The sequence below is a fragment of the Lonchura striata genome, chromosome 20 (genome assembly GCF_050655825.1).
Source record: "Lonchura striata isolate lonStrDom1 chromosome 20, ASM5065582v1, whole genome shotgun sequence".
Lineage (NCBI taxonomy): Eukaryota > Metazoa > Chordata > Aves > Passeriformes > Estrildidae > Lonchura > Lonchura striata.
This window is the reverse complement of record NC_140722.1, coordinates 10,456,556-10,476,579: the sequence shown is the minus strand read 5'-3', so window position 1 is coordinate 10,476,579 and position 20,024 is coordinate 10,456,556. Positions and strand designations below refer to the sequence as shown.

General features: G+C 46.3%; 2 protein-coding genes across 5 annotated transcripts; both read left to right on the top strand.

Moving 5' to 3' along the window:
- Positions 1–1,832: 1,832 nt before the first annotated feature.
- MRGBP (MRG domain binding protein) lies at positions 1,833–6,646 on the top strand. The gene is made up of 5 exons (XM_021553580.3): positions 1,833–2,067; positions 2,947–3,068; positions 3,608–3,689; positions 4,191–4,268; positions 5,304–6,646. Exons 1-5 carry the CDS (start codon positions 1,848–1,850, stop codon positions 5,492–5,494), a joined length of 693 nt encoding a protein of 230 aa, XP_021409255.3. The 5' UTR covers positions 1,833–1,847; the 3' UTR covers positions 5,495–6,646.
- Positions 6,647–8,365: 1,719 nt separating this feature from the next.
- OGFR (opioid growth factor receptor) lies at positions 8,366–19,631 on the top strand. 4 transcript variants are annotated; one of them, XM_085558243.1, is made up of 10 exons: positions 8,434–8,675; positions 10,728–10,779; positions 11,075–11,128; positions 12,929–12,973; positions 13,616–13,678; positions 13,963–14,047; positions 14,384–14,462; positions 14,909–14,975; positions 15,259–15,407; positions 16,218–19,631. In XM_085558243.1, the coding sequence occupies exons 1-10, from the start codon at positions 8,575–8,577 to the stop codon at positions 17,587–17,589; spliced, it is 2,067 nt and encodes a 688-aa protein (XP_085414369.1). In that variant the 5' UTR covers positions 8,434–8,574; the 3' UTR covers positions 17,590–19,631. The 4 variants fall into 4 exon arrangements, with proteins under 4 accessions (XP_085414367.1, XP_021409234.3, XP_085414369.1 ...); XM_085558241.1 differs by lacking the exon at positions 10,728–10,779 and having other exon boundaries at positions 8,366–8,675; XM_085558244.1 differs by lacking the exon at positions 11,075–11,128.
- The last annotated feature ends 393 nt before the right edge of the window (positions 19,632–20,024 follow it).

The window sequence follows — 20,024 nt, the reverse complement described above, 5'->3', positions numbered from 1 at the left end:
AAGTAGGAGCATAATGTGACAGATGAGTGCTGAAACTCAGTGTCTCACACAGGCTTAAAAATAAGTTATTCCTGCAAAACTTTGAAAACTGTTCTACTGGGGAACAATTTTTACACTCTGAAAATTTGCTTTCCTTTCTCCCCTCATACAGAAACATGTATGAAAACAGGGATTTAGTTGTGCAGGAGATCATTTCCTCCTGCTGTGCAACCATCACAGGAAATCATAAGCCTTTCTCTCAGTAGCAGCTGAAGACCAGGCAGCAGTGTAGATCAAATAAAAACTGGAAGATTAAACAGGGCTGAGATTTAGGGCTGGGTTTAACTGCAAAAACATGAGGAGCTGTGTTTGAGATTGGCAAAGTCCTGTGGATAGGTAATTTTGGTTCAAAACGAGGAAATCGGTGTGAAGCCTGAGCTGTGTGAAGGCAGACCCAGCACAGCCAGGACACAGGTACAGCAGTGACAGCAGGCAGAAGGAATAATCCTGAGATTCCTGTGGTCTTGATGCAGAGAAGTTGTTCCAGCAAGATCTCTGCTCACTCTGGAGCTCTCAGAGAAAGCTGTTCCTGGAGAACTTCAACAGCATCAAAGCCAGACTGGAGTCACAGAATCCTTTCCATTCCAAGAGGCCAGAATGAACCCCACTGGAAAAGAGGATTTGTATCCAGGCATCCACATCCAGGATTCACACAACAAAATTTCTCAAGGCTTCACACATGAGGTTCTGGGCTTAACTTATTTCAAATGTTTATTTAATGTTAGATTAACCTGTGTGGGGTATTAACTACATCAAGCCCAAAACAATGATACGAGTCAGCTCTTTGGGTACGAATAGGTACAGAAAGTTCAATTACAGAAAATTGCATCTTTCCCTTCCTGCTTTTTATTATTTGGATAATTTGCATGAAAATAATATCTCTGCTTGTGAGTGTTTGCCCCCACTGCTTTATTATTCACTCAGAACACTCATTCCTTGCATATGACGCGATCGTTATTTGCTGTTGAAATATTTTTAATGTCACAAAATGGATTAAATCTTCAAGTGAGGAGTGAGCAGTTGGAAAGCCCTATCACCTAAGCAACAGCAGTCCTATTTCATGCTTGTGTGTCTAATTATACTTAACAAGGCAAAACCCCTTTATCGCCGAGGGAGTAATACGTTCCCTTTCTTCCCAAACATTTTTTTTTTTTTTTACATCTTAAAAGATGGGCAAAGCTGGTAGGTTCTGCATTTTGTAACCAAGCCAGGCACAGTTATTTGTTAAGCATCAGTGCCAGGTTGGTATTTGATATAAAACGATCCTGTTGTATCAAGGAGCAGTCAGGGGGGTTGCAGTGCTTGGGACATCCTTCACCGTGGCAGCTCCTCGTGCCAGACAAGGACAGGCCATGGGGATAGATGCTGAGCTGGCCAAGACCTCACAGACCAGGAGGGGAAGCACTGGGGTGGCCGAGGCAGCCGGGCTGACCGCCAGCCCAGCCGCGGGGCTCTCAGAACGCAGAGCCGAGCCCTGCGGAGCCCACGGGCACTGCAGCGCGGCCTGACACAGCAGCGCGCTCCGTCAGGCCCTTCCCAGCGCTCCCTAACGCTGCTCCCAGAACCCCGCGAGCCTCCTGCCGGGCAGAGCCGCGGGCTCGCCGCTCCTCAGGGCCGCCCACCGCCGCTGCCCGCCCGGTGCTGCCCGCCCGCGGGCTCCGGCGCTGCGAGCGCGGGGTTCCCCGTGCGGCGGAGCCCCCCCGAACCTGCGGGGCCCCGCCGAGGCTCCCCCGCCCCCAGCCCGGCCCCGGCGCGGCCGAGCCCGGCTCCCGGCCGGCAGGAGCCGCTGCGGGCGCGGCGCGGCGGGGATGAGCGAGGCGGAGGGCGGCTCGGCCGCCGCCGTGGAGAAGCCGCCGCTGCCCGCGGCCGGGCCCGGGGCGGCCGCGGCGGTCGCTGCCGCTGTTGCGGCCGCGGCGGCGGCGGCGGCCGGCCCGGAGCCCGGCGCGCCGGCGGAGGAGGCGGCGGTGGTGTGGAGCCCGGAGGTGGAGGTGTGCCTGTTCCACGCCATGCTGGGCCACAAGCCCGTAGGTGAGCGCGGGCCGCGGCCTCCGGGAGCGGCGGGGCCGGGCGCGGGCTCCGGGCGGCCGGGCCGGGCCGCGGGGCCGGCGGGAGGGAGCGGCGGGCCCGGCCGGGCCGGCGTGCGAGCGGCCGCGCTGCGCCTCCACGGCGGCTCGGAGCGGGCCGGGCGGCGCGGGCCCGGCTCGGCAGGGTCACCGCAGAGCACGCGGCGCAGCGCCGTGTGCCGGCCGGCCTGCGATAAATCCAGCGAGGGAGGCTCCGCAGCCGCTCTGGGCAGTGTGTTCCAGTGCTCGCAGTAAAGAGGTTCTTGCCTGTATGCAGGTGGAGCTTCCTGTGCATCAGTTTGTGCCCGTTGCTTTATGTCCTATTGCTCTGCACCACTGAGCAGAGCCTGGATCCATCCTCTTGGCACCCCCCTTTTCAGAAACAATAATTCATAAACATTGTTTGAGATCCCCTCTTAGACATCTCTTCTGAGACTGAACAGACCCAGCTTTCTCTCCTTTTCATTGTCAGGGATGCTCCAATTCCTTCTCTCAGTGCAGCCACACCAGGAGCTCTGTGTCTGTATTGCAGTCAGGAGCCCAGAACTGGGCACAGCACTCCCTATACATCCCTTGGGATGTTTCTCACACAGCCCCTCTAAAAACTCTGTCTGTGTTAGAATTAGCCACAGGGGCACCCTCAGCTCCCTAGAGAACAGCACCTGCAGTGTAGGGTGAAAGATCAGCCAGCCCCGCTGCCAGCTGTCTCTCCTGTTAATGTATGGATTCCTTGTAACAACATAGCTTTTTTAATTCATAAGTAAATAAATAAATCTCTTTATATCTCTAAGTATCATAACTAAAACTGTTAGCAGCGTTAATTGCACTGGGTTCTTCCCCCCAGGTGTGAATCGCCATTTCCACATGATTTGCATCCGGGATAAATTCAGCCAGAATATCGGACGGCAGATCTCATCCAAAGTGATCTGGGACCATCTGAGCACCATGTATGATATGCAGGCTCTTGTGAGTATATAGGGTTGGTGCTGCCACGTGGTTTCATGGAGTTCAGAAGTTTTGCCAGGCCAGAATCACTGGGCCTGTCATGGTACTTAGAATTAGGTGTCATTCCAGTGAGTTGATCGGGTTTTCCCTGAATAAAAGTAGATTAGGTAGGAGACAATAAAGCCTGCAGTGGCTTTTTTTGGGTTTTTTTTTGATACCATGTTCTGACTTTGTTTATTAAAGTCACCTAAATTCTGATCCAGAAAATGTTGATATACATTTATAAGTGTCAAAGGAGAATGTTATCATTGTGTACATAAGAATTTGCTATGTTTGAGTTCCAAAAATGATCTCAGATGATGGTGAGTTGTGATCTTAGGTATCCTGACCTCAGTAATCAGTTTGATATTAGAAGCCTCCTGATTTTCTAACATCTGAAGTGTCTTGTTAAAAATTATATAGCTCCTAATTGCATGTAAAATAGAACTTGAGATTGCATGTCAAAATTCAAATTAAAGTCTTTACCAGTCACTCACAGAGATCCTTCTTTTCTTTCTAAGCATGAATCTGAGATTCTTCCATTCCCTAATATAGAGAAGAATTTTGCTCTTCCTGACGAAATGATTCAAGAAGTGAGAGAAGGTGAGATGTGATTGCAGGCTCTGATTCTTGGTTGCTTTATTCTCATCTCATAATTTTTAACAAAATTCCCCCCAGAAAACATGTATTGTCAAATCTAATAGAAATGTACAGGAGTTTGACAGAAATCTCAGGTTGAACAGCGAGAGAAGGATTTTGAAATTTAGCTGATGTGTGTTATACAAAGTAAGAACTAGAAAATTCAAGCACCTGCCAAAGACTTCTTGGGATATTTTAAACTTCAGTGGAATGCTTCTCAATTATGAGGTACATTAAACTTTAAAAATTCAGTGAAAAATCTTAGCACAGATAAGACATTGCAATATGTTTTGCCCATGCAGCATTTCACTTTCTCATGTTAATAATAATTTCCTGGCATTGAATTATTGCTGAGCGTTGCATGGACTATTTGCAAACATACAAATATGCAGAGGCTACTAATCCAGAAAAAATTCACGTGGTTCTTTAAAACCATCTAACTAATGCTAACAATCCTTTCTGTAGGAAAAGTAATGATGGAAGAAGAAGTGAAAGAGGAAGTTTTAAAAGAAGAGATGGAAACGCATGCAGGTCCTGAAGAAGGTAATTTTGTAACTCTCTACTGTGTAATACGAGATTAAAAACCAACTGTAATTGAGAAATTAATGTTAAAATGTAAATCCAAATGCAGTGTACTGTGTGATTTGTACTCAGACTTAGCCTGTGCTCCTGCTAAGAACTTGACTAATAGTGCACAGAGTAAGCAGCTGCTTATTGAAAAGATTTCTTTTTTTGCTCCTAATTCATCTGTACAAAGTTGTATAGCTTTGGAGATTTTTTGCTTTAATATGTACTTGACAAACCCCTGGGAGTCTGAAGGAATCTGAGGATCTCTGGAAGAAAGCTGAGTCTGATTTTTTTGAACTTAAATGCTCTGTGTTTGGAACTTTGTAGTCATGGGGGAAATAGGGCCTATAAATCAAAAGAGATTGTAAAATTGCGTGCTGAAATGGGAAGGTGGGCAGAGTGCTTATTTTATTTTATTCTCATTATCTTGCTGCTTTTAAATAAAAGGCTTGTTTTCCTAACACTTCGCTGTAGAACAAGTCAAATGTGAACAGTAGAGATCCTGCTATTTATCTTAACAGACCAAGCCAACTGCTAACTATATAATTTCATCATATTTATATCACTGAATAAGTGGTGTTTAAAGACTGTAATAAAAGATTTAAAATGTATTTTAAAATATATTAAATTTTTGGGTGTTCAGTTTTAAAATTATCTATGGTACCAAATGTAATGACTCCTGTTGATTATAAATTCCATAGATTGGTCCTATGTTTCTGTAAGTGTTCATTTTAATTATTTCAATATTAAGTGCTGTTTAATTCCACTTAAAGAGTTTGATTTTTAGCCTGTCAAAATATATGCCTGTCTTTAAAGCAAATAATAAAAGCAAGATGTGCCTTTCTCAGAGATTTTTCCTTTAGAACTGAAAGTAAGACTTAAATGATGGACAAGTATGCTGAGAGTCGATTGTTTTGAGAAGTTTTATGGAATATAAAGAAGTTTGATATCACTCTTGTTTGCCTATGTGTATGACTCTGATCTGGAATCATTACTTTGGTCCTATTTCAGTTTTTGCACCCTCTGGAAGTTTAGGAAAAACAACAGAAAAGCCAAGCAGCAAAGAGAAAGAGAAAACTTCATCAGATCCTGGATCCAAAGAAGGGTCTGATAAGAGGAAGCGCAACAGAGTCACCGAGAAGGTTCTAAATGCCAACAGCAACCCCTCGAGTCCCAGCGCCGCCAAACGACGCAGGACATAGAGCTGAGGAGCAGTGGCAAACTCTGGGATGGGAGGAGGGAGCAGCAAAAACAAGGAGCGGCACAGTCGCTACAGAAACTTTCAGAGGAAGTAAAAGATACCTGAGCCAGTATTTGAGGAATTTGCGCTTTGGCTTTGTCTCTCCTGGGGGTTTTTCTGGGCAGCAGCGAGGAGCTGCCTTCCCGGGGTGTGGGGACAAAGCTGGCAGTGGGGAGGGTGGGTGTGGCAGTGCCAGGGCTGCATTTCAAACCAGCAGCACACTCTGAGTCAGCACAGCTCGTGGAAAGTGCCCCGTGGGGCACAGCGCCTTGGACCATCACCCAGAGGTGATTTCTCTAAGTGTGGGATTGCATTTTCTGCTGTCTGTGATTGTTACAGACCATCTGTGGGTAATGTTTGGCCATTTCCCTTCCATTTGTATCAAATGTATCAATTTGTTGGTTCAGCAAAGTAATATTATTTTAAATGCAGATGACCACTGCATTTGAAGTGTTCTGTTGCTCTTTGCTGGAGGAACCTAATTTCACCCTTTCTGATGTAAAATTTTTTAACCATAAGTCAAGTGAAAATTATAGTGCCCCTAGCCCAAATAATTTAAAGTGTCCTAAATAAAATACCTGGTGATGACACATGGTTTTATAAGGGATCAGCTGAGCTGTGCCTGAACGTGGAGGTGTTGCTTCATCCATTTGTAATACAGTAGTGTATGACAGTGGGGTTTGTACTTAATTTATTTTTTTAAAAGCAGTTTTAGTAGATGTGAATGGAATTGGTTTTCCAAAATGTTTGTTTTGTTCTACAATGCAAGAATCTTGCTGACATTGTAATGTTTATCTTTTATATGCTAGAACATTGAGATTTGATAAAGTTACTATTTTTGTGTTGTCAAAAGATAAATTACAGTCAACACACACCTGTTAAATGGTGAATGAAGCAGGCTGAAATGGTACTGAATTTGTTTCACTGTATTAACTATCAGTTAATAAAAAGAAGAATTACTTCTTGATCTCTCACTATTACCTTCAAGGTGAGGTACTAGGAGTCTTCTCATGTTTTGGCTTTATTCTAGGTACATAGCCAAGTTCTTGTCTGCCTAATTTGCTTCTCTTGTTTTATACAAAGAATAAATTTGACTTGTTTTTATTTTACTAAATGGCAGTTGTTGTGTGACTTGATTAAAATCTGGCCCAACTTATTTTAAAAGTAATTTAGCATTAAAGTGTTGGTTATGTTGTCACGATCTACACAGATTTTGGTCATAAAATGCAGATTTTGTAACTCAAGTCTCATGTCCCTGTGGGCAAATCCTTCTCATCTATGGGATTCTAATCAAAATTTTTTCCTCTACCAATGAAATTATTATATGGCTTGAAGTAGAAATATGTCGGCAATAGCGTGTACTGGTGCAACCACTCAGAACCAACCTCGGAACAAGGAAAGTCTACTTGGGGATTTCGCCGTCAATCCAGCAATGCCGATTTCTTAGGAATTGTTTGGATGTGAAGTTGAGTATCAGCAAACATAAACACTTTGCTTGTTGCCCCCATTTGCTTTGGGAGTGCTGGCTTTTGGGAATTCCGTTCTTTAGCCTGGTTCCCGTACGAGTCTGGGAATGCCATTCTTTATCCCGCTTCCCGTACCAGGCCGGGAATGCCGTTCTCAATCCCAGTTCCCGAACCAGGCCGGGAATTCCATTCTTTGACCCCCGTTCCCGTACCAGGCCAGGAATGCCGATCTTTATCCCGGTTCCCGTCCCAGGCTGGGAATGCCGTTCCCGATCCCGGTTCCCGTCCCGGGCCGAGAATGCCAATCTTTATCCTGGTTCCTGTCCCGGGCTGGGAATGCCGTTCCCGATCCCGGTTCCCGTCCCGGGCCGGGAATGCCGTTCCCGATCCCGGTTCCTGGGCCGGGAATGCCGTTCCCGATCCCGGTTCCCGGGCCGGGAATGCCATTCCCGAACCCAGGAATGCCGTTCCCAATCCCGGTTCCCGTCCCGGGAATGCAGTTCCCGATCCCGGTTCCCGTCCCGGGAATGCCGTTCCCGATGCCGGGAATGCCGTTCCCGATCCAGGTTCCCGTCCCGGGCCGGGAATGCCGTTCCCGTTCCCGGTTCCCGTCCCGGGAATGCCGTTCCCGATGCCGGGAATGCCGTTCCCGATGCCGGGAATGCCGTTCCCGTCCCGGGAATGCCGTTCCCGATGCCGGGAATGCCGTTCCCGTTCCCGGTTCCCGTCCCGGGAATGCCGTTCCCGTCCCGGGAATGCCGTTCCCGATGCCGGGAATGCCGTTCCCGGTGCCGGTTCCCGTCCCGGGAATGCCGTTCCCGGTGGCGGGAATGCCGTTCCCGTTCCCGGTTCCCGTCCCGGGAACGCCGTTCCCGTCCCGGGAATGCCGTTCCCGTTCCCGGTTCCCGTCCCGGGAATGCCGTTCCCGTCCCGGGAATGCCGTTCCCGTTCCCGGTTCCCGTCCCGGGAATGCCGTTCCCGTCCCGGGAATGCCGTTCCCGGTGGCGGGAATGCCGTTCCCGTTCCCGGTTCCCGTCCCGGGAATGCCGTTCCCGTCCCGGGAATGCCGTTCCCGGTGCCGGGAATGCCGTTCCCGATGCCGGGAATGCCGTTCCCGTTCCCGGTTCCCGTCCCGGGAATGCCGTTCCCGTCCCGGGAATGCCGTTCCCGGTTCCCGTCCCGGGAATGCCGTTCCCGATGCCGGGAATGCCGTTCCCGATGCCGGGAATGCCGTTCCCGATGCCGGGAATGCCGTTCCCGTTCCCGGTTCCCGTCCCGGGAACGCCGTTCCCGGTGCGGGCGGGCGCAGGGCGCGCGCGGGCGGCGCAGGAAGGGGGCGGGGCGCGGCCGCGCTTCCGTCCCGCGGTCCCGCCCACACGTGCCCGGGCTTTGTGCGCGCGGGCGGGCGGGCCCGCCGCCGCATCCCCGTCCCTTTCGCTTTCCCTTTCCCTGCACCTTCCCATGGCGGCCTGGTTCGCGCCCAGGGCGGAGGAGGACGAGGCGGAGGACGAGGCGAACCTCTGGAAGTACGACTCCACCTGGGAGGGGGAGGAGGAGGACGGCGAGGAGCAGGAGGATGGCGGCGGAGGCGAGGCGGAGGCAGCGGCGGCGGAGGAGGCGGAGGATGCGGGGGAGCAGCCGGGGCAGGGCCGGGCGTGGGGCTGGAGGCACGGCCAGGTGCGTGTGGGGGACACGGGACAGAGCGGAGCCTGCGGGGCGGGACGGCGTGAGGGGAGCCCTGCCAGCCCTTCACCCCTGCCAGCCCTCCAGCCCTTCATCCCTTCCAGCCCTTCACCCCTTCCAGCCCTTCATCCCTTCCAGCCCTCCAGCCCTTCACCCCTTCCAGCCCTCCAGCCCTTCATCCCTTCCAGCCCTTCACCCCTTCCAGCCCTTCATCCCTTCCAGCCCTTCCAGCCCTTCACCCCTTCCAGCCCTTCACCCCTTCCAGCCCTTCACCCCTTCCAGCCCTTCACCCCTTCCAGCCCTCCAGCCCTTCACCCCTTCCAGCCCTTCACCCCTTCCAGCCCTTCACCCCTGCCAGCCCTCCAGCCCTTCATCCCTTCCAGCCCTTCACCCCTTCCAGCCCTTCACCCCTTCCAGCCCTTCATCCCTTCCAGCCCTCCAGCCCTTCATCCCTTCCAGCCCTCCAGCCCTTCATCCCTTCCAGCCCTTCACCCCTTCCAGCCCTTCACCCCTTCCAGCCCTTCATCCCTTCCAGCCCTTCCAGCCCTTCACCCCTTCCAGCCCTTCACCCCTTCCAGCCCTTCACCCCTTCCAGCCCTTCACCCCTTCCAGCCCTTCATCCCTTCCAGCCCTTCATCCTTTCCAGCCCTCCAGCCCTTCATCCCTTCCAGCCCTCCAGCCCTTCATCCCTTCCAACCCTTCACCCCTTCCAGCCCTCCAGCCGTTCATCCCTGCCAACCCTTCATCCCTTCATCCCTTCCAGTCCTTCATCCCTTCCAACCCTTCATCCCTTCCAACCCTTCATCCCTTCCAGCCCTTCCAGCCCTTCATCCCTTCCAGCCCTTCCCCTTCCCGACCCTTCCTTCCTTTTCCCCGCCGAGCTCGGTGCCGGGGGAGGCTCCGCGGCCCTCGGGGGGATCCTCAGCACGGAATTTGTCCTTGTGGAAGCGAATCCCCCTGGAGGAGCGGGGAGTACAGGGATGCTGTCACTTCGTGACTCCTCAAGGTTGCCGTGAACTGGGCAATGTAATTTTAGTTTGTTTTTCCCCTCCGTTCCTGTGATGTGGGTACTTTATCCCATAAATACAGGTTGTGTGTAGCACCTGCCTGTTCACCACTGCTGATGTTATGGCATTGATGTTCTTCTAAGTTTTTGGTTGGTATCTTCAGCTTTCTGTGAGTGGCCTTCCCTAGGCTCTTTCATGCCATCAATAAAAGTCCATTACATAACTGCTCGATTTTAAAAATGAGCTGTAACTCTTTATTTCTCATAGACATGTTTTATTTCTTAGGGAGCTTGTGTAGAGCAACTTTAACAACCAAAAAATGGTGTGCTTTAAAAACTAGAGTTGCATCTGCAGTTTTGAGCAAGTTCTGCAAAGCCCAAGCACTTGTGTCTGGTGCCTTAAAATAATATTGATTTGAAATAAAAGGAATTTTTTAGTCTTATCAGAGGTTTCTGTGATAGCATCAGTGGTTCTCAGTTTGACAATGGGTGTCAGTAATTTCTTCTCCAGTACTGCTTTGGTAAATACAACTTTTTCCTTTTCAGAACTTCCTATGCCAGGCAAAACACACTACAGTCCTTAAACTCCTCCTCTTTCTGGGAAGGGGAAACCACTCCTTCACTTCGAGTTTCATTTCTGCAGCTCATTCTTATTTTTAGAATATAAATAGGCTGATAAAGCTTTCTAATTAATATACTTTTAAAATAGCTTAATATTAAACTTCCTTTTTTTTTCTTAATAAACATTAAAATAGAAATAACATTAAGAATAAGAATAAGAATAATAAAATACTGTTTTGAAGGAACAGTAAATTATCTGTGCACATAGATCAGAGAAAGGCCAAAGGTATTGTGGGTAGAATAGCTGTAATTCTGAACGGAATAGGCAGAGATTTCCTTTGAAGTTTTTTACACTGAGTGCACCCTATCATCTTTTCTTTTGTATGTGGCTGGACTTCACAAGCTTTAATAACTCCAGAACATTCCCATTATTCTGCTTGAATGTGTTTGTTCTTCAGGTTCTTTTTTTTTTTCCTTAGAGCAACTCTGGATGGTGACAACTGTAAAAGCAAGGACCATTTTTTCACTCCAGTGAGTGGACTTTCCCAGCTTTGCCTTACAAAGGAGAATGTTGTTGTCTCTGAGACAGCCCTGGAATATTATTCTGCATTTTTAAATAGGAGCTCTTCCTTCAGTGATGAATGTGTAGTCACCTCTCTCAGGCAGTGCCCAAAAAATTGTAAGGGCACTGAGAATGAATGCACAAAGAAGTAGTAAATCTGCTAGCCATTTATGCCTTTGCAGCCTGTCAAAGGCATAGATCAGTTCCTCAAATTTGTTCTTATTTCTGCTTATTTTACACTAATTCTCATTCTTCTCCCCTCAGCTTGAATGGTTTTCTTTATGCCTGAAGCAGATAATGTCTTTCTTTGGTACTGAGGTTAGAGTTTTTTATTGTTATTTTCACTATGCACTTTCAAAACAAACTTAAAATTCTGCTTCTCTTTGCATTTCACTGGTGTCTGTGTGAGTGTTCATGGCCTGAAGCTCCTGCAGGTGTGTCTTTCCAGCTCTTTTGCTTTTCAGTGCCCTCAGCTTCTACGAGTGAGCTTTGAAAACTTTGAGGGTTGTGTTCATTTTAAGAAGTTTCCTCTGAGACTGCTGTAATACCTGGAATTCACAATTAGCTGTTTTAACAAACCCCACGGTCATGCCTTCTCCTAAATCTGCATCAACAAAAGGTTTCAATCACTCTTCTGGACTCTTACGTTTCATGTTCCTGGCCTTGTTCACAATCCACATCCCCTTTGGTTACAGCAGCTTTCCAGCTGGTTTCTCAGCCAGATCCTCTTTCTGTCACCTTCTCCTGGTTATGTTCCCTGCTTCTCTTGCCTTTCCCACAGCAATGCATGTTCAGCCTGGTGTGATGCAGGTTTGGAGCGTGAAACCCACTCAGTTTTGCTGTGAGACAAAAAGGTGTTGGATTTCTACAGGGAGGTTTCAGCCTTGCTGTTCAGTTTGTGTTTCTTACCTAGAAAGAAAGGCCTTAAGTTGGAAGTTTGTAGAGACCCAGGAGCAAAGCTGAGTTTTGCTCTCTTTGCTTCCCCGTCTTGTTCTCTGGATTGCTGTGCTCCAGCTGCCTTTTCCCTGGATCTGGCTTCCTTCTGGACAAGCCTTTTACAGCCTCTTACACCATGGCACTGCATCTCTCTCTGTACCTGCAATGGCTCTTCAGCAAACCAGTTCTAAGTGGGATCCAGTCTGCTGTTCTCATGTCCCACCTGGCATGTGTTCAAGGATGTTACTTTAGAACTTTAAATGTAAAGAATTTCTGGGATTATTTGGTAATTGGTAACAAAATTGTCATTAATGCCACATAACTATCATCAGGGCAACTGAATGGGTGACCTCAACATCAAGGTGTTACAAATGTAAACCAATTCCTGCCTTAATAATTAATGAACTAGTGATCAGTGTTTGTTAGAAAATGGTTTTCTTTTTCTCTGGGCATGTGATGTTAAGAAATACCAAATGAGGTAATGAAGTAATTTCAGGGAGTTTTTGCTGCTTCTTCTGAATTTCATTTAACGCTTGTTTTGCAAGACTCTGAACATGTTACCCCCATTTCCCAACTTCCCTATTCTCTCTGTGAGCTGGCATTGAATGCTCTGGCTGTGCTGTGCTTTGGGTGCCCTCTGTTCATGAGCAATCTTGTTCCTTTTGGTGGTTCTCAATTCACAGAACACTGTAAAGTCCTGTCATGGTTTGGGGTAAGATGGTTCAGCACTCAGCAAGATTAAACCTGTCTGTGTTGCTTGTGAAGTGTAACAAAATCCCTTATTGCTGAGGTAATCAACTGTATAAATAAATATCTATATATTTCAGTTAAAATGCACTTTAAGGCATACTTGAAACTTCTATTTCCATGATGTAGTTCAGAGGGGGAACAAAAAGCTATTCTTTATGAGTTCTGTCTAAATGTGGCACTTGGAATGAAGCTAGCACATCTGTGATGAGAACCTGGTGTCTATTCATGTGACACCACAGGTTTTTCTCTGTAGCAATTTGAATTATGCATAAAATATAGTGAATTCAGCTGTAACTAGGTAAATCTGTCACTTGGCAACTAATAGGGATCCTGTGAGTCACTGTTGTTGGTATTCTCATTTTGTATATATTTTTTATTTTCTTAGTGAAGTTTGGTTTCACAATGTTCCAACTAAATGCTTTTTGTTTGCAGGATCAAAGCTCAAATTCCTCACTGCTGTCTTGGAGGGGTTTTCAGGTAGGCTTGACATAAAATTTGTTTACATGGAAAGATGGGTAATAATGAAGATTATAATTGGAAGAGAAGTCCAATAAAAGATCTAATTTGACCATGCAGCTCTGGTGCTATCCACTGTTTAAATCAGCAAGGATTTGCTGATTTCAATGCTGATCTTGAGCATAAAGCAAAGATGAAGAAAACTTTTATTTCAGCAAGGTCTGCAGGGAATGAGAATCTTGAATTCAAGGGATATTTCTGCATCCTAAATTCTACAATTTTAAAGTCTCTGTCTTCACTAGGGTTTATAGCAGCTCAGAAACATTTCTTGTTTGAAAACCTTTGAGTTAAGGAAAAACAATCTCATTTTTGTATTTGGGATATCCGGCTTGTTCTGATCTTCACAAAAACCTTGATTAATAAGATGAGAAGGAAAAATAAGTATTTTGGCTACAGGAGATTGTGTTACCTTCTCTTGGTTTAAATTTGTCGTCAGGAATGCAGAGACATAACTACAGCACCAGTCTGGTTGGTTTTGGGGGTGCTGGGAGTGCAGAGGACATGCAGGGGAACCTGTGTGAGGTGCTGAATTCAGTCATGACGTTGTTTTATTTTGCAGAAGGTGATTTTATTCTGAATCTCTGCTCTGTCTCTTCTCTCCAGTGCAGCGGGAGGCGCAACTGGACTGCGGCGAGAGACCTGCAGAGATACAGAAACCATTACCCAGTACGTGCTCCTGGGGCTGCTCCTCACCACTTCTGCCTGCAGGAACACTTCCTAGATTTGGGAGCACCTTTTTGCCTTTGCTTTACAGGCTCAGCACCTTCCAGGGATTCATTTGTGAGGGGGAAGGGATGATGTGCATGTGGGTGCATCAGAAACAAGCTGCTACTTTCCAAAGCACTTTTTGAGGATTTAGTTTGAAATGTGTAGGGAATGTGAGGGAAAACAAGGAGAAGTATTGCCTTTTAAAGGGTTGCTGCTTGCTCATTTCTTCTTCTCGTCTCCAGGATTTGAAAGAACCAGAGAATGAGGAGGATGAAGAGATGTGGAACTTAAGCTTTTACAAAAATGAGATTGCTTTTGTACCCCACGGTGAGTGCTTTGTGTGGTGGCTGCTTGATGCCATCTGCTGCAGCTGGTTGATGAAAATAGTTTAATTCATGTGAGACAGTAAGAAACCAAACCAAGCAACCAACCAAAACCACCACCCAAATCAATAAAAACCCATCAAGAACTTTTCATTTTTAAATATTCCTGCTGTATTTTCCTTAATATTTTGGTGGTAGGAAACAAAGACTTTTTTCTGGCTGGTTGTCTTGGAGAAGCTAATGCCTGTGTAGAATAGTGAGCTGTGTGGAGTCACTGACTGGCTAACTTTAATTTTAATTTGGTGTCACTTCTTGCCTGACCTTTTCCTTTTCCTTGCAGGTGTGAATATTGAAACTCTGCTTTCATCCTGGGGGGACAAGTATGAAACACTGGAAGAAAACCATTCCTACATACAGTGGTAAATTGTTTGCATGGACACAGTGCCTCTCTAGTTGTGCCTCTTTTAAGTGTCAGCTGGATCTGTGTTCTTGATTTCAGCTTCACACAAGAATTACTTTAGTTAATTGAGTTGCACTCCTCAGGAAGCAAAGCACTAGAACTCCTGAAAACACAGATTTCCAGTGCAGCTGTGGCAATAGATCTCAGTCATTTGTGGTCTTGGGGCACAAAGTTAAGGCAAGGAGAGAGATCCACAAAAGCAAAGTTTTTTTGTTATTGGTGTAGACAAGGATTTTATGGGAGGGGTTTACTAGAAAACTACTTCTGTGTCCATAAGGGTGGGAGTTCTCCAAGAGCTACCTGTGATACCACAAATTTTGGAATCTTTTTTGGTTTTAACAAGTTGGGTACTCTGGGTTGGATGTTATCCTTGCTCATCTGGCCTGAAAATTCCTTTCTTTTCAGGCTGTTCCCTTTACGTGAACATGGGATGAACTGGCGTGCCAGGCCACTCACCTGTCAAGAAATCCAGGTATTTATTTTAAGCTTTTCTCTCTTTTTTCTTTGAGATCTGAAGTATGTTAGGATTTCATATAAATACCTTATATTTGAAGTCTAGTTTTTTTTTTTCCCCCATTGTTTCCTTGGGTTTTTACTGTGCACAGAGCTCAGAGTGAAGCATTTGCCTGTCTCGTGTCAGCAAATGAAATGCTTCGTGATACAGTCAAGCCTTGTTTAGAATTCAGGTGCCACTTAATTTGTGCAGGTAATTAGGGAGTTGCATTTTTTTTCTAATTGCTGCGTCTTGTTTTCAGGCCTTTAGGAAGTCCAAGGAAGTCATGGACAGGTTTATCCGTGCTTACAAACTCATGCTGGGATTTTATGGCATCAATCTGGTCAACGAAGAAACTGGAGAACTTGAGAGAGCAGAGAATTGGCGTGAACGATTTGAAAACTTGAACAGGTGATTGTGTTGATGCTGTTGAACATTTACTGCAGCCATGCACTTCTTCAAAGGGGAAAAAAATCTAAGCCTAGGAAATCCCCAGCCATTGAGGAATGGAGCCTTTTGTTGATAAATGTTCTCTAGTGAAAGTATTTTTAACTTTTATTCTGTTAAGCTACAAAATAGAAGCCTTCCCATATGGTTCCTTGATTGTTTATGAGGCACCCTTAATGTGTGTAAAATGCTTTGAGTCCTTGTGTGAAAAGTGCTCTGCAAATGGGATGTTTTTATATTATTGCAAGTTTTGTGGAGTAAGTAACAATCCTTCCTGGTGATACTAACCTCTTGAAAGGAGTGAGCATAATCACATAAGAAAAAACAGCTTTAAGTCCATAAAATATTAAAATAAAAAATGAAAAAACAGCTGTGTCTAGCTTAAGTCCTGAGGTTTTGGCAGCATCCTTTCATGCCTGTATTCTCAATACTGCAGGCTTACCCTGCAGGGTCTCTGTCAGGGGCAGGACTTGTGCATCTGCCCCAACATGGTGGTTCTTAACTACTGGTGGCTGATTCAGAAAGCCAAAACCTTTCCAAGCAGCCAAGATGATGAATCCTGTAAGCCCAGGGAGGGTTAGGAAGGAGCTGCTGAAGGCAAACAGCAGCAGTGGGTGCCTTAAAAGTAAGCTCACCTGTGCTCCCATTTGCATTGTCAGATAGTCTTTAATGGCTCACAGTCAGTAAATGATGAAACATTTTGCAGATGTCCCAGAAGTTCAAAGTGACTTGTAAGACTTACCTTTGACAGCTTTGCTTATTTGTTTCCTTCAGGTTCAGCCACAATAATTTGAGGATTACTCGCATCCTGAAGTGCCTGGGGGAGATGGGATATGAAGACTATCAAGTGCACTTGGTGAAGTTTTTCCTCACAGAAACTCTTGTCGAGGAGAAATTACCAAATGTCAAGAGAAGTGCCTTGGATTACTTCCTGTTCACTGTCAGAAGCAAAGAAAAGAGGAGGGAACTCATCCACTATGCTTGGCAACACTTCAAACCTCAGAGCAGCTTCGTGTGGGGGCCTCGTGAGAAACTCCGAAAGTACAGACCCCGCTCTGCCAAGCCACAGCTACACCAAAGGCCTGAGGAGAAACAGGACACTCCGTGTCAGGAATATGGTGATCCTGTGGAGAAGGATCAGAACCAGTCTCCAGAGGTGGAACAGAAAGCTGGAAAAGCTGCAGAGTTGCAGCCTGAAATGAGTGATGAACATGTAAAGGAGAAGATAAGCAAATGTGTTTTGAAGGTAGGAGATGATGAAGAGGAGAAAGAAGCTTCATTCTCCCAGCTGGAGGAAAAGGATTTAAAAAGTGAAGCTGAAGAAGGGCAGGGCACTGCAGAGAATGACTGCACGAAGGAAAGCAAGAAGAGAAAACTGAATGCAAGTTTGGCAGATGCTAAAGGGGATGGATCATTGAAAAACTCTGCTGATATTGAAAACATTTCCCATAATCTGGGAGAGTGTGCAATTGATGCAGAGGTCCCCTCCTCAGACCCAGTCTCCCAGGTAGAAGAGAGTCAGGAAGCACTGAAGGAAGGTGATTCAAGCACCAAAGAGCCGGCGGTGCCGGAGGCAGCGGATGCAGCTGTGAAACGCAGGAAAGTTGATAAAAGAACTTTGAGAGGCAAACAAATCAACTTGGCCATAAACCTGAGCATGGGGCCCTCAGCTTCTGGTGCCAAGGCAAATCCATCTGCTGCTAACGGCGAGGCTGGAAAAGAAAGTGTCAGTGAGAAAAATGCAGCTGTGGAAGTGCCAAGTGAGAAGGGAGGTGGTGGTGGTGATGCAGATGGTGGGGCTGTGAGACCCCCGGCTGCTTCCAGGCCCCCCAGGACTGGCTGCACTGCTCCAATCAAGGATGGCTGGAAGTCAAGTGGAGATCAAGACTTAGCAGGGGGTGATCAGCACCACTGCAACAGCAAAATCCTGGGGGGTAAAAGTGAACTAGATGGGGTAGGACAACAGGAAAAGGCAGGTGAAAAAGGGCAAGCAGAAGACACAGACAAGAAGCAAGCTCCAGAGAGTCATGAGCAGACAGTAACACCCACTTGTCCTGAAGAAAACAGAGCTGAGGTCCCAGCAGAAAAAGGTGAAGGTTCTGCGAATGGAGCAGAGCCTGGAGGAGAGCAGGGAGCAGCAGAGTGAGAGCTGCACGGCGAGCACCTGAGCCAGGGGAGATGGCACTGCCCTGTCTGCTGGGATCCAGCTGGCCCCTGTCTCACTTTCACTCTCCCATGATTTTTTAATCATCTCTAGTAAACTCCCTGAGATCCAGCTCTTGGTTACCCTAAAGAGGAAAACTTTATTTACTCACCTCCACAGACAGGCTGTGTCCTGTTCCTGGGTTTTATCTGATGTTCAGGGCTATCTTGGAGCAACGGGGATTTTTGCACTTTGCTTTGATTCTGGTTATGTCCCTACTGAAAGAGAAGAGGAAAATTGATCTGTCTCCTTGTTTGAATTACCTAAGTATTTATTAAAGACATGATTTTTTAATGCGAGACAGCATGACCTAATTTGCCAGGCCTTGCTACTACTGTGTAACTTCTGTTCGTTATTATGAAATGCTGTACCTTCCCAGGAGTTTTTTTCCTGGCAAAAGTGCTGTTTCTTTAAAAGACATGAATATATGGATTTCACATGATGTCAGTGTAGTTGCCTCTCCTCCTATAAGGAAAGTAGGTTTGGCTCTAAACTGGGATAAAAACTGTAGCCAAAATATGTCTCTGACCAGTATGAACCTTTGTTTAGAGAATCCGTTTTCTGAGGTGCAAAGTGCTGAGTAATTATTTCTCTTTATCCCCACAGAGATTGGTTTGTAGTTCTTGTTAGAGTTAAGACCACAAATTGCCTAAGAGAAAAAGCTTCTAAGAGAAAAAACTCCAGGTTTTGTATAAAACTGTTTAGAGCTGCTCTTCCCCATGTTTTCCAACCACTTTATAGTCTTCCACAGATTTTTTTGTCCATGACTGTTTCAGAGGCCCTCATTCCTCAGTTGCCAAAGCAGTTTCATATTTCATAGTGCATTTTTTCAGCATTTGCTGGTAATTTGCAGTGGCCTGGGGAGGCTCTTTCCTGCAGGCCCATGGCATGAGGTTTGATGTGTCAGATCCAACCTGTTTCCTACTTAGGGCAGGGTTACTTTGGCTTTAATGTCAGACAGCCAGGGCATGTTCCAGTGCAGCATGTCTGGAAACCACTGGGCTTTGTGGGGCAGTTAATTGAATTGTTAATTGGAGAGGCTACTACGCTTGTCTGGTTCATTTATTTCCAGCCCTCAAGAATTTACTTTCAGACCTTGCCAGCTCTTTGCCTGCCTCAGTGTTCCTGACTCCCTGTCAGCTCTTCTGCTGCACTTACACAATGTTCCACTGGGTCTGAAGGAGCATTAAAACAGTTTACCACCTTCACTCCTAAAAATTTACAACAGAGGTTCTGTTTCATGAAGCAGAGAAAATTGTTTTCAACAGCCCAAAGTTCTGGATTTGCTGTTTGCTCAGGTTGTTTGGGTTGGTTTTGAGGTTCTTTGGTGCTGTTTGGTTTGTGTAGGAGATGGCCAGACAGCAGATGCAGCAGTTTGTGCAATGTCAGTGTTTTTCCTCTCTGCCACAGCTTTATATTTCAAGGAATTTGAGGAGTGATTTGCCTTCTCAGACTTTAGGTTCTGATCCAGCATGCCACATATGTGTGTGGGAATAAAAGTCTGCTAGCCTAACATCTGATGTTCATGGTCACACACGTACTGAAAAAAGGCTTTAATGTTTTTAAAAGACTTCTTTCTTCTTAAGGACAGATGGAGATAAACAGCCAATAAGAATACACTTAACTACAGATAGAAATACTTGAAGATGTTGAGTGAGAATTCTTTCCTAACAGATTCCTAAGAACTGTTAATTGTGGCTTTTGTACAGATTTATAGTAATTTTCTTATTTAATGAAGTTTTCAGTGTGAATATGTGCTCAGTTGGGGCATAGATCCTATATCTTGTTATGATTTTGTGTTTAATGGGATTTCACTCTGATCCCCAGCCTGGAGTGAGTGCTCAAACCAACCCCTTCCCTCTCCTACCAGGTTTACTTTTGGCTGTAGGTGTGTGTGGTGAGTTCACAAAGTGTTTGCCAGCACTCAGAGCTGTATCACAGAGTCTGTTATGTTAATTCCCCTATTAAAGCATGACTTTAATGCATAGCAGTTTCCATTTATATTTTTTCATCTTTGAGGGTAGGATATGACCATGTATTTACCCATCCCCCTGGAGCTGTTGCTTGGTTCCTCCCAAAAGTGGGTGCTCTGCTGGGCTCACTATGGCACACAGCTGCTGTTTCTTCCCTGTGGAGGTGATGCCCAGTGAATGTTTTGGAGGAAAAGACCCTCCCTTTGCTGTTTGTTTAATAATGTGCTTGGAAATCCTAGAATTGCAAAATGGTTTGGGTTGGAAGGGACCTCAAAGTTTGTCTTGGTCCAACCCCCTGCCAAGGACACCTTCCCTGGACCAGGTTGCTCAAAGCCCCATCCAGCCTGGCTTTGCACACTTCCAGGGATGGGTGTCTGCTTCTTTCAGAATGTTTTGTACTGCTTT

Coding starts and splice junctions, on each gene's coding strand:
- MRGBP (XM_021553580.3), top strand. CDS start 1,848: ATGAGCGAGGCGGAGGGCGGCTCGGCCGCCGCCGTGGAGAAGCCGCCG. Junction 3,069..3,607: donor TGTATGATATGCAGGCTCTT/GTGAGTATATAG, acceptor TTTCTTTCTAAG/CATGAATCTGAGATTCTTCC. Junction 3,690..4,190: donor GATTCAAGAAGTGAGAGAAG/GTGAGATGTGAT, acceptor TCCTTTCTGTAG/GAAAAGTAATGATGGAAGAA.
- OGFR (XM_085558241.1), top strand. CDS start 8,460: ATGGCGGCCTGGTTCGCGCCCAGGGCGGAGGAGGACGAGGCGGAGGAC. Junction 13,679..13,962: donor GATACAGAAACCATTACCCA/GTACGTGCTCCT, acceptor TCTCGTCTCCAG/GATTTGAAAGAACCAGAGAA. Junction 14,976..15,258: donor TCACCTGTCAAGAAATCCAG/GTATTTATTTTA, acceptor TCTTGTTTTCAG/GCCTTTAGGAAGTCCAAGGA.